This window comes from Mya arenaria, chromosome 15, assembly GCF_026914265.1.
Source record: "Mya arenaria isolate MELC-2E11 chromosome 15, ASM2691426v1".
NCBI lineage: Eukaryota > Metazoa > Mollusca > Bivalvia > Myida > Myidae > Mya > Mya arenaria.
In genome coordinates, this window is record NC_069136.1 from 48,923,814 (window position 1) to 48,938,136 (window position 14,323).

General features: G+C 33.4%; 1 protein-coding gene across 3 annotated transcripts in view; it reads right to left on the bottom strand.

Annotated features, from left to right (window-relative positions):
- Positions 1–2,168: 2,168 nt before the first annotated feature.
- Positions 2,169–14,323, bottom strand: part of LOC128219753 (uncharacterized) — a 44,027-nt gene continuing 31,872 nt past the window's right edge. The window contains exons 13-23 of one of the 3 annotated variants that reach the window (XM_052927711.1): positions 10,826–10,849; positions 10,342–10,371; positions 9,858–9,887; positions 9,364–9,399; positions 8,917–8,949; positions 7,573–7,809; positions 6,595–6,819; positions 6,112–6,216; positions 5,370–5,490; positions 3,877–3,902; positions 2,169–3,607 (exon numbers count right to left, since the gene is read on the bottom strand). In XM_052927711.1, the coding sequence (XP_052783671.1) occupies positions 3,303–3,607; positions 3,877–3,902; positions 5,370–5,490; positions 6,112–6,216; positions 6,595–6,819; positions 7,573–7,809; positions 8,917–8,949; positions 9,364–9,399; positions 9,858–9,887; positions 10,342–10,371; positions 10,826–10,849 (1,172 nt within the window). In that variant the 3' untranslated portion in view covers positions 2,169–3,302. The remainder of the gene's footprint in view (positions 3,608–3,876; positions 3,903–5,369; positions 5,491–6,111; positions 6,217–6,594; positions 6,820–7,572; positions 7,810–8,916; positions 8,950–9,363; positions 9,400–9,857; positions 9,888–10,341; positions 10,372–10,825; positions 10,850–14,323) is intronic. The other 2 variants (XM_052927712.1, XM_052927713.1) reach the window with 2 other exon arrangements.

Below are 14,323 nucleotides of genomic sequence, written 5' to 3' on the forward strand. Positions count from 1 at the left end.
TGTTATTTCATTGTTTGAAGCAGGGATATCATTTTTATTTTGATAAATCTTTACAAACCACATAAACTAAATATTATTTATTTCAAAGGAAATGCCTCATAATTCGGAAACAATTAAATATTTTTGCCTATTTATCGAATGAGTTTCAAAAGCCAAACTCCTTTCTACAGTCGTATTTTGTATTCTTATTTCGGCAAAAGTGGAGGTCCATTCATAAGGAGTTTTAAATTATAAAAATCAGGTCCGCTGACGAGGTTCAATGTATTTGTTTTGCAATGCAAAAGCCTCGAACTTTCAAATTACACATACAGTCTTAAAGAAAGTATGAAGAAGATGGAATTATTCATAAAATGGCTGTCTCTTCGTATTAGTTTTTCTTTATTTTGACAACTAATTGTTTGGAAACCAAAAATAAGTCATAACTATCTTAACACGGAGCTCACAATGTGCAAACCACTTATTAACACACTTAATAAAAACAATTATTTTTTAAATGGAACTTGTGCGGTCGTTTCGTCGGTAGCTCAAATAGCTTTCTTAACTATTATCAATCCGTCCGCCGATCCCATTGATGGACACATAAGCGTAAATATTATAATGTTATATCGAATGTATTGAACTTATGTGATACAGGAAAAGTTTAATCCATTCAAACATTATTACCGTATTAAATTATGTAAATAAAGACGGACACAGCTACAATGAGCATAGCCACAAACAAGCTTGCGACGCTTGCAACAATTTTGACGTTGAGTGCAGCTATACCTACACAAATACATATGAAGCAATCTTGTTCAGTTCAGCATACGCCGGATTACATCTAATTTATGTATCATATAGGCGGGAAAAATAAGTGAGGACAAAACACTTCCACGTTATTTATAAATATTTATTTATATTTTATCAGGGTCATAATCTACACACATATAAGTCATCAAGATCATTATGTTTCAAGACATGCTAAAACATTCTCCTTTATCATAGATTGCTTTAAAAGTGTTTGATTATTAAATAGATGCTTTCAATTGTGTTGGTTTTTAATTATTCAAATTATATCATGCTCTTTGCGGTTTCTTTTGGTTTTAGGAGTTATCGCTTTAACGTGACCGATTATCTTATGATATTAACAATAGCATTATGAAATGTCATATCAAAAACTAATCAAACACTTTTCAACTGCCTGATTGGATTGTTATTATTACTGTATTATTGGATTATAAACTGTAGCTAGCACGAAAAGTTCCAAACGCGTTGTTTGCGGAATACACTACTAGGGGCGTACCTAGGCATACTCCAGTACAATCAGGCGTATAAATGAATTAAGGTTCCCGCGAAATGGCAAGTAAAAATGTCCCACGTCAGGGGATATCGGTCCCGCTCCAACCCCATATATCATATTGGGACCAGAATATAGAAATACCTTTATTTTTTTCACCGCTCTCAAGTGTACGGGCGTACATTTCAAAATGCTTCAGGTACGCACCTGACTACTAGTCTAGGTATGTGATATTTGCATCATATTTGAAGCTATATAACCTTCTGAGAACAGACATAGGAATACCTTTTGTTATAAAATGTCTTCGTCTTTAACATAACACAATAAATATAACATGAACAAGACAAGAGGGCAACTATAGAGCATTAAAACTGGCAAAAGATCACGTATCTATAAATATTAAGTTCTGTCGTTTTCTATCCTTTACTTTAACTGAAAAAAAACAACAACAACGAATTCGACATTTGATTTTCCCCGCCAACTTCAAAAATTAGAAAAGTAAAATTTTGTTCTGAAAAATCAATCAATGGAATAGAAAGGAAATCATGCTTAATGAAACATTGTATAAGAGTAAAGATACTAATCGGCCATCGAAAATAAGTTCATGTTTAAACGATTAGCATTTATTTTTTATATTTAAAATAGCAGTGAACTATTGTAAGTGTAAAAATAATGTTGTTAATATCTGTTTTGTGCCCATATGGCCTATTTGGAGTCGCCATGTTTTACCATTGACAATCAAATACATAATTCAAATACCTGTTGAACCATGAAGTTCTTGATTTCGATTAAACAAACTTGCGAACGGCAATATTATAAAACGTGGAATAACCTTTTAAAGCTTTAACAAGTGCGCTCAACACCGTAGTGAAGCCAAAACATATCAATCAAATCAAATCAAAATCTTTATTTCCTCTTAAAAGGAGATATGCATACATATGTACTAATATATTTATATCTAATTTTTAAAGCATTTCAAGGAAACATGTCAGCAATGTGTAATTTAAAAAAATAATATAAAAACTATTTATTACAAATAAGGTGTCACCACAAAGAATCCCAATTAGTGGGCATCGTCATCATACAGTAGTACAATATGTTCGTAACAATTTACACACATAACAGACAGTCACCAATAAATTGGAACGATATCAGGAGAAAGTCCTTATTTTCATTATTGTTAAGCAGTGGCGCTAAAGGTGCATCCATCAGTTTCATAGTAAACATGGATTCGTCCAATTGAAGTATTTCTGATATAAACTCAATGCCGAAACATGCAATAGCGCACACATATTTAGTCCGCAATTCAGTTGTTGCTGCACATTCACAGACTAGGTGAACAATTTTGTCCGTGGTTTGGACATTACAGTTTTGACAAAGTGTTAAAGAGTCAAGTCGACAGCTGCGACACCATAGTTTTGCAACCTCGTGCATAAAGTTTCTATGTGCAGCACGACAACACGTCATGTACACAATTGACGGAGAGATAGTTGGTTGTAAAATTCTGAAACGAACAAAGTCAGAGTCTGTCATCATTCTGTATCTCCACATTTCTGTCTCGTATACTAATTGCTTGACAGTTCTTTTCCATACATACTTACTCGGCAATGTTGTCGGATCTACTAAAACATTGTTAATAACAGAATAAAGATCATATTTACAGAGTGTGTTACATATATATGGAATAAAACCGTACTTTATGGAAGTGTTACAAGATAGTAATGACAATATCTGTGTATAAAAATATTTCGACATGTTCCTTTTCAATCAAGGCTTAATATCTTGTGTAAAAACACAAGTTTCCTAACAATCACATCGCAGGTAAGCTTTTGCAGTCCAACCATTGCTTCCCACATATCTGATCTTGTCAAAATTTGAAAACCCTGTATTTTTTAACAATTAAATGCTGATGATGTTAATAGTATACATGCTATGTGCAGTGGTTTACATTGTCTGACTGTTCTACACATATATCTCCATAAAGGATTCCTACAACTGGTATCGTCTTTTTACTTGAATATATACACTATTGGTCTGTAGAAGGTTCATTGTAAGTTTCACAGTTCTGTGAAATCCGGCCAAATGCGTAACTAGTGTCGCTTCCGTCTTCTGTAGATACAAACTGCGGTGTATGGAGATCGCTGTTTATACTGTCATAATGGTCATTGTCTAATATTCCGCCGACGACATAAATCGCACTGCTTCCACCGCATGGTATCGCGTCGTTGTCGTCGTCAGGTAGGTGGTACGGAGAGTTTAATGAAGATTCCCTAGAACACTCAGTTTCTAAATCAATTGACAATTCATCGTAATGACCCGAACTTATTGAACCTGTTTTGAATAAAAATTGCAAAGCCTAAGTCGTCGTCAACATATTAAATTCACATTATATATACAATTCGAATCGAATTGATTTATTGTAAAATGAATTTTATTTAAAGTTAAAAAATTAAAACATTTCGAAAAGATAATAGTTTTTTCCCAAGCAAAATCAGTGTGATATATTTCATTTTTATTCAACAGAATTAGTTTGTATTTAACGCTTCAAAGTTCCCGTGTTGTTTTTTTTTGTCTCATTATGACCTCTAACCATAACGTACCGTTTTGTTCCATTGATGCAGTCAATCTGAAATAAAAAAATGTTGACATGCGATGACAAGACAGGCTTTTTAAATATACTGAAATTCTTGGTACAAATTGTTTGTTCTCTGTTTTTAACAATATTTAAACAACATCATCAAATTCAAGATATACACATTCTCATTTATCTGATGTTTGATAATGACAAATCTAACGTGGTACGCATAGCATCATCACTCTGGTGTACGAAAATGGATATATCAAGTATGAACGCAATCAAAGGATAAACTATGGTAATTGTACATAGTAGACCAAATAAAGTAGAAGAATAAACTAGAAGAATACTAACAAAACATAACAATCACGACAGTGTACAGAAGGAAGCTTTGAATCTTATATTATGTCTCGTTTCTAGTAGTTGTCTTTCAAAAATGCCCAAGCAGAACTCGGGTTACGATGATAACTGCACAAACAACACATTTTAAGATAGTTTGGTGCGTCGGTTGTTTCACTGAGTCAGTATTGTCATTGCGGTAGGAGTCAATTGTTGGAACTTGAACAAATGAAATAATAATGAAAATGGTCATCTTGTCATTGAACTTATTAAGACCTTGGACATTTTCTATGCGTTTACAGTAATTCTTCTTTGTGCATTCTTTCTGCACGAAAAATTCAACATGGGTGGCGTGTTTTTATAAGGATTTACAGACAGAATCGTTTTATTTTATTACAAGTGAAATTTCTGATGATTCAATTGATCGAATGAGTTTGAAAAACCAAATTCCTTTCTACGATACGTAGTATTGTATCTCCTTATTTCGGCAATAATGATAATTTAATATCAAAGCTCTATTTGTCTAAGGTTTTAAATGATAGAAATCAAGTCCGCTGAACAGTAAAATAAGATGAGGTTCAATCTACCGATTTTGAAGTTCCAAATCCTCGAACAGTATTTAAATTACACAGACAATATTAAAAAAAGTATGATGTAATTTCGATTTTTCTAAAATCTCTGGTTCTACGTTATAGTTACTGTTTATTTTGGTATTTAAAACTATTAATTGTTTAGAAATCAACAATATATAGTGAATATCTTCGCTTAGATTAACCTACATTTCCTGCCAATTTGATCGCCTTAGGGTTTTTATTAAATTTCATGATTAATTTTGAATTGTTAAGAATTACAGTTATAAAACTTAACAAACAGGACGTCTTAAATTGGTTCTCCGCATGCTGAAACCCCGTTATAAACTAAGTCAGTTTGGACATATTATATAAAATTAAAATGACTAAGAACGACTCGCTCGCTCCGTCAACCTTAATCATTTAGTTTTTACATGATATATACTAACTGTTACATTGAACCTTTAATGTCTCTATATTAGCCAGCGCGCACGCGCAAATCACTTCCGATCCAATTGATGGAGACGCGAGCGTAGATATTGAAATATAACATCGAATGGATTAAACTTATGTGTCACAAGAATACTTTTGAACATTCAAACATTCTTACTGCAATAATTTGTGTTGCTTGTGCTTGAAGAATATAAAGATGGACACTGCTGCAATGCATGTAGCCACAAACAAGCCAGCGGCGACGCTTGCAATGAGTAACACGTTGACTGTAGCTCCACCTTCAGTAAATAAATATGAAATAATCTTGTTCAGTTATGGCATATTCACCATAACAAAATTACACCTTACAACCAAACAATTTCAAAACATTATTGATAAAGCACAAATGTCAACATTATTGATAAAGCACAAATGTCTACCCACGAGTACACCTAATTTATGCATGAAATAGGCGGGATATAAAATGTGGACACTTTACTTCCAACAAAAGGAATACACTTCCATGTTATTTTAAGTTCGAGGATTGGGGGGGGGGGTAATAATACAGGGCCGGTCGAGAAACCAGAAACATGACTGTTTTGGTGTCTACACATTTGTTAAATATTTAGCTATATTATATTAACAACCTTCGTTGACAGTGTTCCAATAGGACAACTAGGTGCCCCTTCCACCTCAAGAAGGTCAATCATGATATACCTGTTTTAAGAAATTTAAATTTGTCTCGTCCATTCAAAATGTAGACAATATAAATCTCCAAACACATTCATTTCAGAACAATTTTATAACAGCAGCCAGACCAACATAAGCCCAATTGGAACATTCCGAAAAATGTGAGATGCGTAACGCCAACAGAAAGATAAGTTCATATGACGTTTGTGTTAAACTAACTTTTTACTTACCTGTAAATGTCTTGTGTACTGCAATAGTGATATTCGAAGGTGGGGCTTCACTGGAGATTGGAGGGGGCGGAATTTCAGGACAGTTCACGGTGTGCAAGTCACTGTCTGTAAAACAATGAAACATCAGATACGAAATGCAATGTATTTACCTACTATTTGAAAAAAAAGCAATTAACAGATCAAACAGATTAAGATGAATAAGATACTGATGGACAAATAAATAGCGGACAACGCTTATGCGATGGCGATTTGCCAGTAGCGAGTATTTCTAAAGGGATGCATGCAGTCACAGGAAAATGAAACGTTAATATTTAGAAAATAAATGGACACAAAAAAACTGCACAAAAATGACAGTTACCAAAACAAATAACGATAATATAGTATTATTGATATATGTTTGGGTATACACTGAAAATATGAATTAATTTCAATATATCTGTTGCATAAATATTTTGTGAATACACCTTTTTCACATGCATTTACCTTTGCTATAAACAAGGAGTTCACAGATAGTAAGCGTCCCATGTCGCAGCACTGTGATTTGTCTTGCACAATGCACTTTATCGAAATTTATTACGTGAACGTTGCGGTATGTTGTATTTTTGTCCTCATACGCCATAAAAAATTTCAGGTCGTCAATCGAAGAATTGATGGATCGATCGTTAGCAAAGTATATTTTAAACCCTCCGAGATGACGGTAGCTGATTTCTGATCAAGAAAGATGATTTGTTAGTGTACAGTTTGTTTGTTATCTCTCAACACTTGCTCATTGATATCAATGCTTCCTGAACATGAACAAGATGTTTTGAAACAGAGTGGTCTAGTATCATCCTCTATAAGCGTTTAGCAAATTAAGATTATCCTCTCACAGGCTTAAAATAGAAGAAGGATGTTATAGGAACATTCCCCGACATGAAAGGAGATGTGATGTATGTTCATTGAATGACATTGAAGATGAATATCTTTTTGTACTGATATGTGATAGATATAAACACTTAAGAGATCATGATATACCTAATTTTTATCGAACACGACTTAGTATATTAAAACTTATTACTCTTCTTAACTCTACGAATAAATCGTTGTTAAACAAACTGGCTATATTTTCTTTTAAGGCAAATCAGATCAGAGACAAAATAGTTAATATTACAGCCTAACTTAAACGGGATGTTATTGCTCTCTTCTTGTTGTTCCTTTTTGTTTGTATTTCATTGCAATGTAGTATGGGGGCCAAATTTAGCAAGGAAGACATACTTAGAATAAACTGCTTAATGCAACATAACAAACGAACGAAGTTTGTGAGCAATAAAACAACAGATGTATTTCTTGAATCAATATTTCAGAAACGAAAAACAAACGTTTCTAAATGGATTGTTAATAGAAGTGTACGTATTATCAAAAGAGTTAAAAGCATTTAACATATCAACTTAACCATTAACGGTCAACATAACAGAGTCATACCCTCACTAGCTGCGTAGAGCTTAATCGTGCTAATTGGGTGGGGTCGTCCAAGATCTATACTTAGCCATGCTTCGGCTTCGTTGATACTTCCAAAACAGCAATCACATAGTTCACAGTCACAAGATCCGAAATCGTCATCGATTGCCCTGCGAGCACTCCAACTATCATACTGTGAAGAGCTATGGCTCTGTATTATTTCCGATCCGAGATAATCAATGAGGTTTGTCATGGCATGACCTACAAATACAAACGAACAAGAGCATGTACAACAAACATACATTTTGAGTGATTAACCTTTAATTACTTACTAAATAATGCATTTATGGAAAATTACTGGTAACAATATTATAATCGTGTATTTAATAGCTGTAAACGTAAAACATTAAATGACTGGTGGTTGCTTAAAGATTTACTGTAATCCACTTTCGTCGCAAAAGGTAGGAATACCGTGCTTTCTACACCTTTCTTTCAAATTATCTCTGTATCCTTTATAAGAATCATTGTTTTCGACATTTATTCATCGTTTTGGTATATTCAAAACAATTGTATTAATAGTGGTTAATCTTATTTGGGAGATCCTTCCATTTATGCCTTGTGAGACTGATTGTAAACATATTATTACTGCAAATAAATTTTTAAAACACATAATATCCTTAAGGATGTATTTGTTCCATCTATGTATGAAACAAACTTTCAAAATATCACTATAATTTGAAAAAGGTCTACGTCAGTTAAAATAAGAAATACAAATATAGCGCAACAACGCAACAGCGTCACCACAGACACGGTCGGATGATAACGAAAGGACGGACGAGCTCACTGGCAAAATAAAGTGATTGACATATATATATATTTTTGATATATTTTGGAATAACGACATCTGCCATCGTCTACATGTAATGTTACAAAAAATGAAAAACGTAAGAACGATGGTGATGTCATCCTAGATTGTCTGGACATAGTGTAAATATAACTTTAAACCTTATCAATTATTATATTGTTACTGATTTACATTTTTCCTGCTATAGTGACTTATGAATATATATATATATATATATTTTTATGCCTTGTGAGACTGATTATATATATAATATAATTTGGATTATCGACATGTGCCGTCGTTTACATGGTATGTTACAGAAAATAAAAAATGCTAGAACGATGTGATGTCATCCTAGATTGTCTGGACAAAGGGTAAATATAACTTTAAACCTTATATAGTTCAGAAGAAATTATCTGTATGTTAAATGATCAATTTAATTTAAGATATGAACTTAAACATTTCCGGATTTTACAATGTAATAAGTAATGTTTCGCCATTGTACGTGTTTCGCTTATGTTTACCTTCGGTACTTGACACTGTAGTCCTGAAGAAACCTAACAAATATAAAAATACGTGCCACACAATATCAAAGTTTTAAAACAATATACCAAATACCTCTTATTTCTTCGTAGATACAAATTCTTATATGATACTTAAAATTATAATTTGAACTTTTAGATTTCCAACCATATAGTTAACAGTCACACGCCGTCAATATCGAACATGTAGTGACCGTAGTTGAAAACGATTCTTTAATGTACATCTGCTAAAGATATACTCTGAAATACTTTATTTCCTCCATAATGTTATGAAAAGGCAAACTCGGATCAGGCAACATACATCATTCATGTTATGAAGGTATGCAATTAAATATGATAATTTACAATAGTTATAATTATTTAAATATCGAGTGAATATATCAGCGCGAACAATACTGTAAAAAATTTAAAAGTCCATTTTTTACTTACGAACCGTTGTAGTCGAGCTTGGCGTTGTGACTAGAGCTAAAAACGATAGTTCACTTATCATATACTCAATATATACTTTGATATACTTTATTCCCTCCATAATGTTATGAAAAGCAAACTAAAGTAAAGCAACATACATCATTCGCGTTATGAAAATATGCAATTAAATACGGTTTTATAAAATATCTAAACAGATTTAAATTTAAAGTATATATATTGTTTACTTATATGTACCAACCGTAAAAGGAAGTTGAGCTTGACTTAAATTTTTATTTCAATATACATCTGCTAAATATATACGTTAACTTCATATATTTTATTTCACCCATAATATTATGAAAAGCAAATTACAATAACGCAACATACAGTAATCACATTATGAAAATATGCAATTAAATAAGGAAGATTACAATATTTATAATTATTTAAATATCGACTGAATATATTAGCGCAAACAACACAGTAAACGGTTTAAAAATCTATTTTTTACTTACCAACCGTCGAGCTTAGCGTTGTGACTGGAGCTAAAAACGACATTTCACTAATCATATACTAAATATATACTTTTATACACTTTATTCCCTCCATAATGTTATCAAAAACAAACTACAGTCAAGCAACATACATCATTCGCGTTATGAAAATATGCAATTAAATACGGTTTTATAAAATATTTATACAAATTCAAATTTTAAGTATATATATTGTTTACTTATATGTACCAACCGTAGAAGTTGAGATTGATTTAAATTTATATTTTAATATGCATCTGCTAAATATATACGTTAACTTCATATATTTTGTTTCACCCATCATATTATGAAAAGCAAATTACAATAACGCAACATACAGCAATCACATTATGAAAATATGCAATTAAATAAGGAAGATTACAATATTTATAATTATTTAAATATCGACTGAATATATTAGCGCAAACAACACAGTAAACGTTTAAAAGGTCCATTTTTTACTTACCAACCGTCGAGCTTGGCGTTGTGACTGGAGCTAAAAACGACATTTCACTAATCATATACTAAATATATACTTTTATACACTTTATTCCCTCCATAATGTTATAAAAAGCAAACTACAGTAAAGCAACATACATCATTCGCGTTGTGAAAATATGCAATTAAATACGGTTGGATAAAATATCTAAACAGATTTAAATTTAAAGTATATATATTGTTTACTTATATGTACCAACCGTAGAAATTGAGCTTGACTTAAATTTATATTTCAATATACATCTGCTAAATATATACGTTAACTTCATATATTTTGTTTCACCCATCATATTATGAAAAGCAAATTACAATAACGCAACATACAGCAATCACGTTACGACAATATGTAATTAAATAAGGTAGATTGCAATATTTATAATTATTTAAATATGGACTGAATATATTAGCGCAAACAACACAGTAAACGTTTAAAAGATCCATTTTTTACTTACCACCCGTTAAGCTTGGCGTTGCGACTGGAGATAAAAACGATATTTCACTAATCATATACTAAATATATACTTTGATATACTTTATTCCCTCCATAATGTTATGAAAAGCATACTTCAGTAAAGCAACATACATCATTCGCGTTGTGAAAATATGCAATTAAATACGGTTGTATAAACAGATTTAAATTTAAAGTATATATATTGTTTACTTATATGTACCAACCGTAGAAATTGAACTTGACTTAAATTTATATTTCAATATACATCTGCTAAATATATACGTTAATATATACTTGGCTATATATGTGACAAAACAGGGCCTAATTGTGCACTTTCTGTAAGAAGCACCAAATTTGACATAGTTGTAGTACAAAGCATCCTCTTTCATTTAAGTTCAGGAGACACGCATGGTAGTGGACATGTCTCTCACAATTGAGGCTCTAACAACGTACCTCGAATTAACTCTGTAACAAAATAAGATATAAATGTTATTTTTGTCGTTCAAGTTTACAAATTAGACAAAAATTGATTTCTCTTGGTTGTATGCCTCTGATAGGTGTCGCTAGTTTTGTACAGGAAAAGCACGAGGATTTCGTGCGTTTGTAGTGTGTTATCTCCATTCAGCCTTTGGGTACAGCTGTATACAGACGTTAATTTTTTCGCTTATCGATAATGCAGCAAAACGGTGGTGGAACTCCAACACGTGATACAAACGATAGTTTTCACGAAATTTTGATCGAGTTGCGAGGACTTAAAAGGGACCTTTCGTCATTGAAAGACGAGGTACGTGAAAATTCTGTCTCAGCAAGTGATTTAAAAAAGTTAAAAACCGAAAAAGACATTAATTGGAGGTTTGAAGGAAACCGTTTGCAGTACGAATTTTACTCGGCAATTGACGATAACTTGAAGCAGTTGGATTGGGCTGTTAAAGATATTGAACTCGAATATGCTTCGGAACTGCCGTCTGAGGTACGTGAGAAGCTTCGTGTCCGGAACATACACATTCGCATTGCCGACGGAAGTGAGGGCGGTTGGACGAGCGTGCGTGAATACGAGTCGCACCCTCTCGCAAGTGCCACGGAAGATGAATCCCGTCTCACTAAAGCTGAATCTCGAGCCATCAAAAAGAGGAAGAACAAGTCCATCAAGAAGAAGAAATCCAAACCTGCTGTTGCTTATGGTTATTCTGATAGCACTGGGTCTACTTGAGTGCTTGGTTCACAGGTCACCGAAACCGGGCATCCGTTTCTTCAACAGTCTACACAGCAGTACGGGGGGAAGCCTTATTCCTTTCGAGGCAACTACGGACCCAGTTTCGCTTGCGGAGAAGCCAACCACATCAGACGAAATTGTCCATTCACCAACTACCCGCTAGAAAGTGATACGTTCCATATAACAGGAAATCCTGACAGTGAGATTCAAGGTGAGTATTCTAATTTTAGAACTTTTACTTATGATCGGGACCGTTTCACGGATGACTTTTTTGTTTACGAGCAAGGTCAAAAAGAAATCATAGTTAGAAATAGGTTAAAAGAGCATTTTAAATTCTGGGAGAGTATAGGAGCAAGCCAGTTTATTCTAGACACTATATTTTTTGGGTACGAAATTCCCTTTTATATCTTACCTAAAAATAAAATTAATAATGAGAAATAATGCTTCGGCATTGAAAGAGAGTGCGTTTGTTGCACAAGCAATTAATGATTTATTGTATAGGAATTTGATTGAAAAATGCTTGCATGTACCTACTGTTGTAAACCCTCTTTCTGTATCCGTATAAAATAACGGTAAATAACGTTTAATTCTGGATTTAAGAATGGTGAATAAACATGTATGGAAACAATGTATCAAATATGAAGATCTCAGGCTTGCTTTGATGTATTTAGTAAAGGGTAGCTGGATGATTAAATCTGATATACATTCTGCATATCACCTTTTAGATATTTATTCTGAGCATACAGATTATTTAGGATTTTCATTCACCGATGAAAATGGTCATACTTCATATTACAAATTTTTAGTTTTACCATTTGAATTAGGTGTGGCACCCTTTTTATATACAAAATTTACTCGTCCCCTAATAGCAAAATGGCGGGGCGAGGGAAAAAAGGTGATTATGTTCTTAGATTACGGTTTTGGAACTTCAGGTAGTTTGGGTAGTACTAGACAGCTTTGATATAAAACAAGATCTGCTGTACTCCGGCCTTGTGGCCAAATTTGATAAGTCGATCTGGGAGCCAGTGCAGATACTTGAATGGTTAGGTGCAATTTTCAACATGATTGAATATACAATCTGTATTCCGCAGCGCAGAATAGATAAAGCCTTGGTCACACTAAATGAGATTAATCATCGGTCACGTGTCCCTGTTCGGACTGTTGCTAGTTTTATAGGCCAGATAATTTCCATGAGCATAGTTATTGGTCCGGTTTCTCAAATTATGACCAGGTATTTAAGCATGGATGTTTTGCAAGCTCGAACCTGAGGATAGCATTTTACAGTTAGAATTTTGGGAGAACACCAAGTTTTTGAATACTAAAATTCTTGATCATTCGGGTGTATGTTCGATAATTGTATATAGTGATGCGTCAGGAACAGGTTATGCCGGTTTTGAAGTTGGCACAGTAAATGGGGTATCCCATGGTACATGGTCTGTAGAGGAGAGTGTTCGATCCTCGACATGGAGAGAACTATGTGCTGTTTACAGGGTGCTAAGATCAAAGACACATAACCCCAGTAATCAGAGAATTAAATGGTTCACTGATAATACTAGCGTTTGCAGTATAGTTCAGAAAGGGTCCATGAAAGAAGATTTGCAAGATTTGGCAATGAAGATTTTTAACATCACTTCAAGGCATTCTATTCACTTAGAATTAGAATTTCCCGTAATGAGAATGAAAAGGCCGATTATTTGTCAAGGGTTATCGAAAAAGTGACTGGGGTATCAGTTATACCAGTTTATCTATGATTCAGGCTAGGTGGGGAATGTTAGATGTATATATTTTCGCCTCGGAACACAATGCTAAGTTGCCAGTTTTTTATTCTAGATTTTGGTGTTATAAATCGTCAGGTGTTGATGCATTTACTTATGACTGGGGTTCGGTTTTGGGCTTATTTGTTCCACCTGTCATAATTGTTGCCAGGGTGCTTACAAAAATGCGCAGTTGCAAAGCAAGTGGTGTTCTGATTGTCCCTGAGTGGAAATCGGCAAGTTACTGCATTTTGATATGTGATAAGTCCGGGATTTTCAGGTCAATTGTCAAGGATTGGATGTTCTTGCTCACTGATAAGACATATTATACCCCTTGCAGAAACGGAGTAGGTATTTTCGAGAAGGAAAATCTAACGTTCAATATGTTGGCTCTGAGAATTAAATTCACGTGATCAGTTACCAGTTTTTACGTGAATTGAAAGTCTGCTCTTGCTTTTATAGATGCAATGCAGTTACTTTTTCAAGTTTAGTGTAAGACGTATGTCGAAATTTTTGCAATGAGCTGGTATCG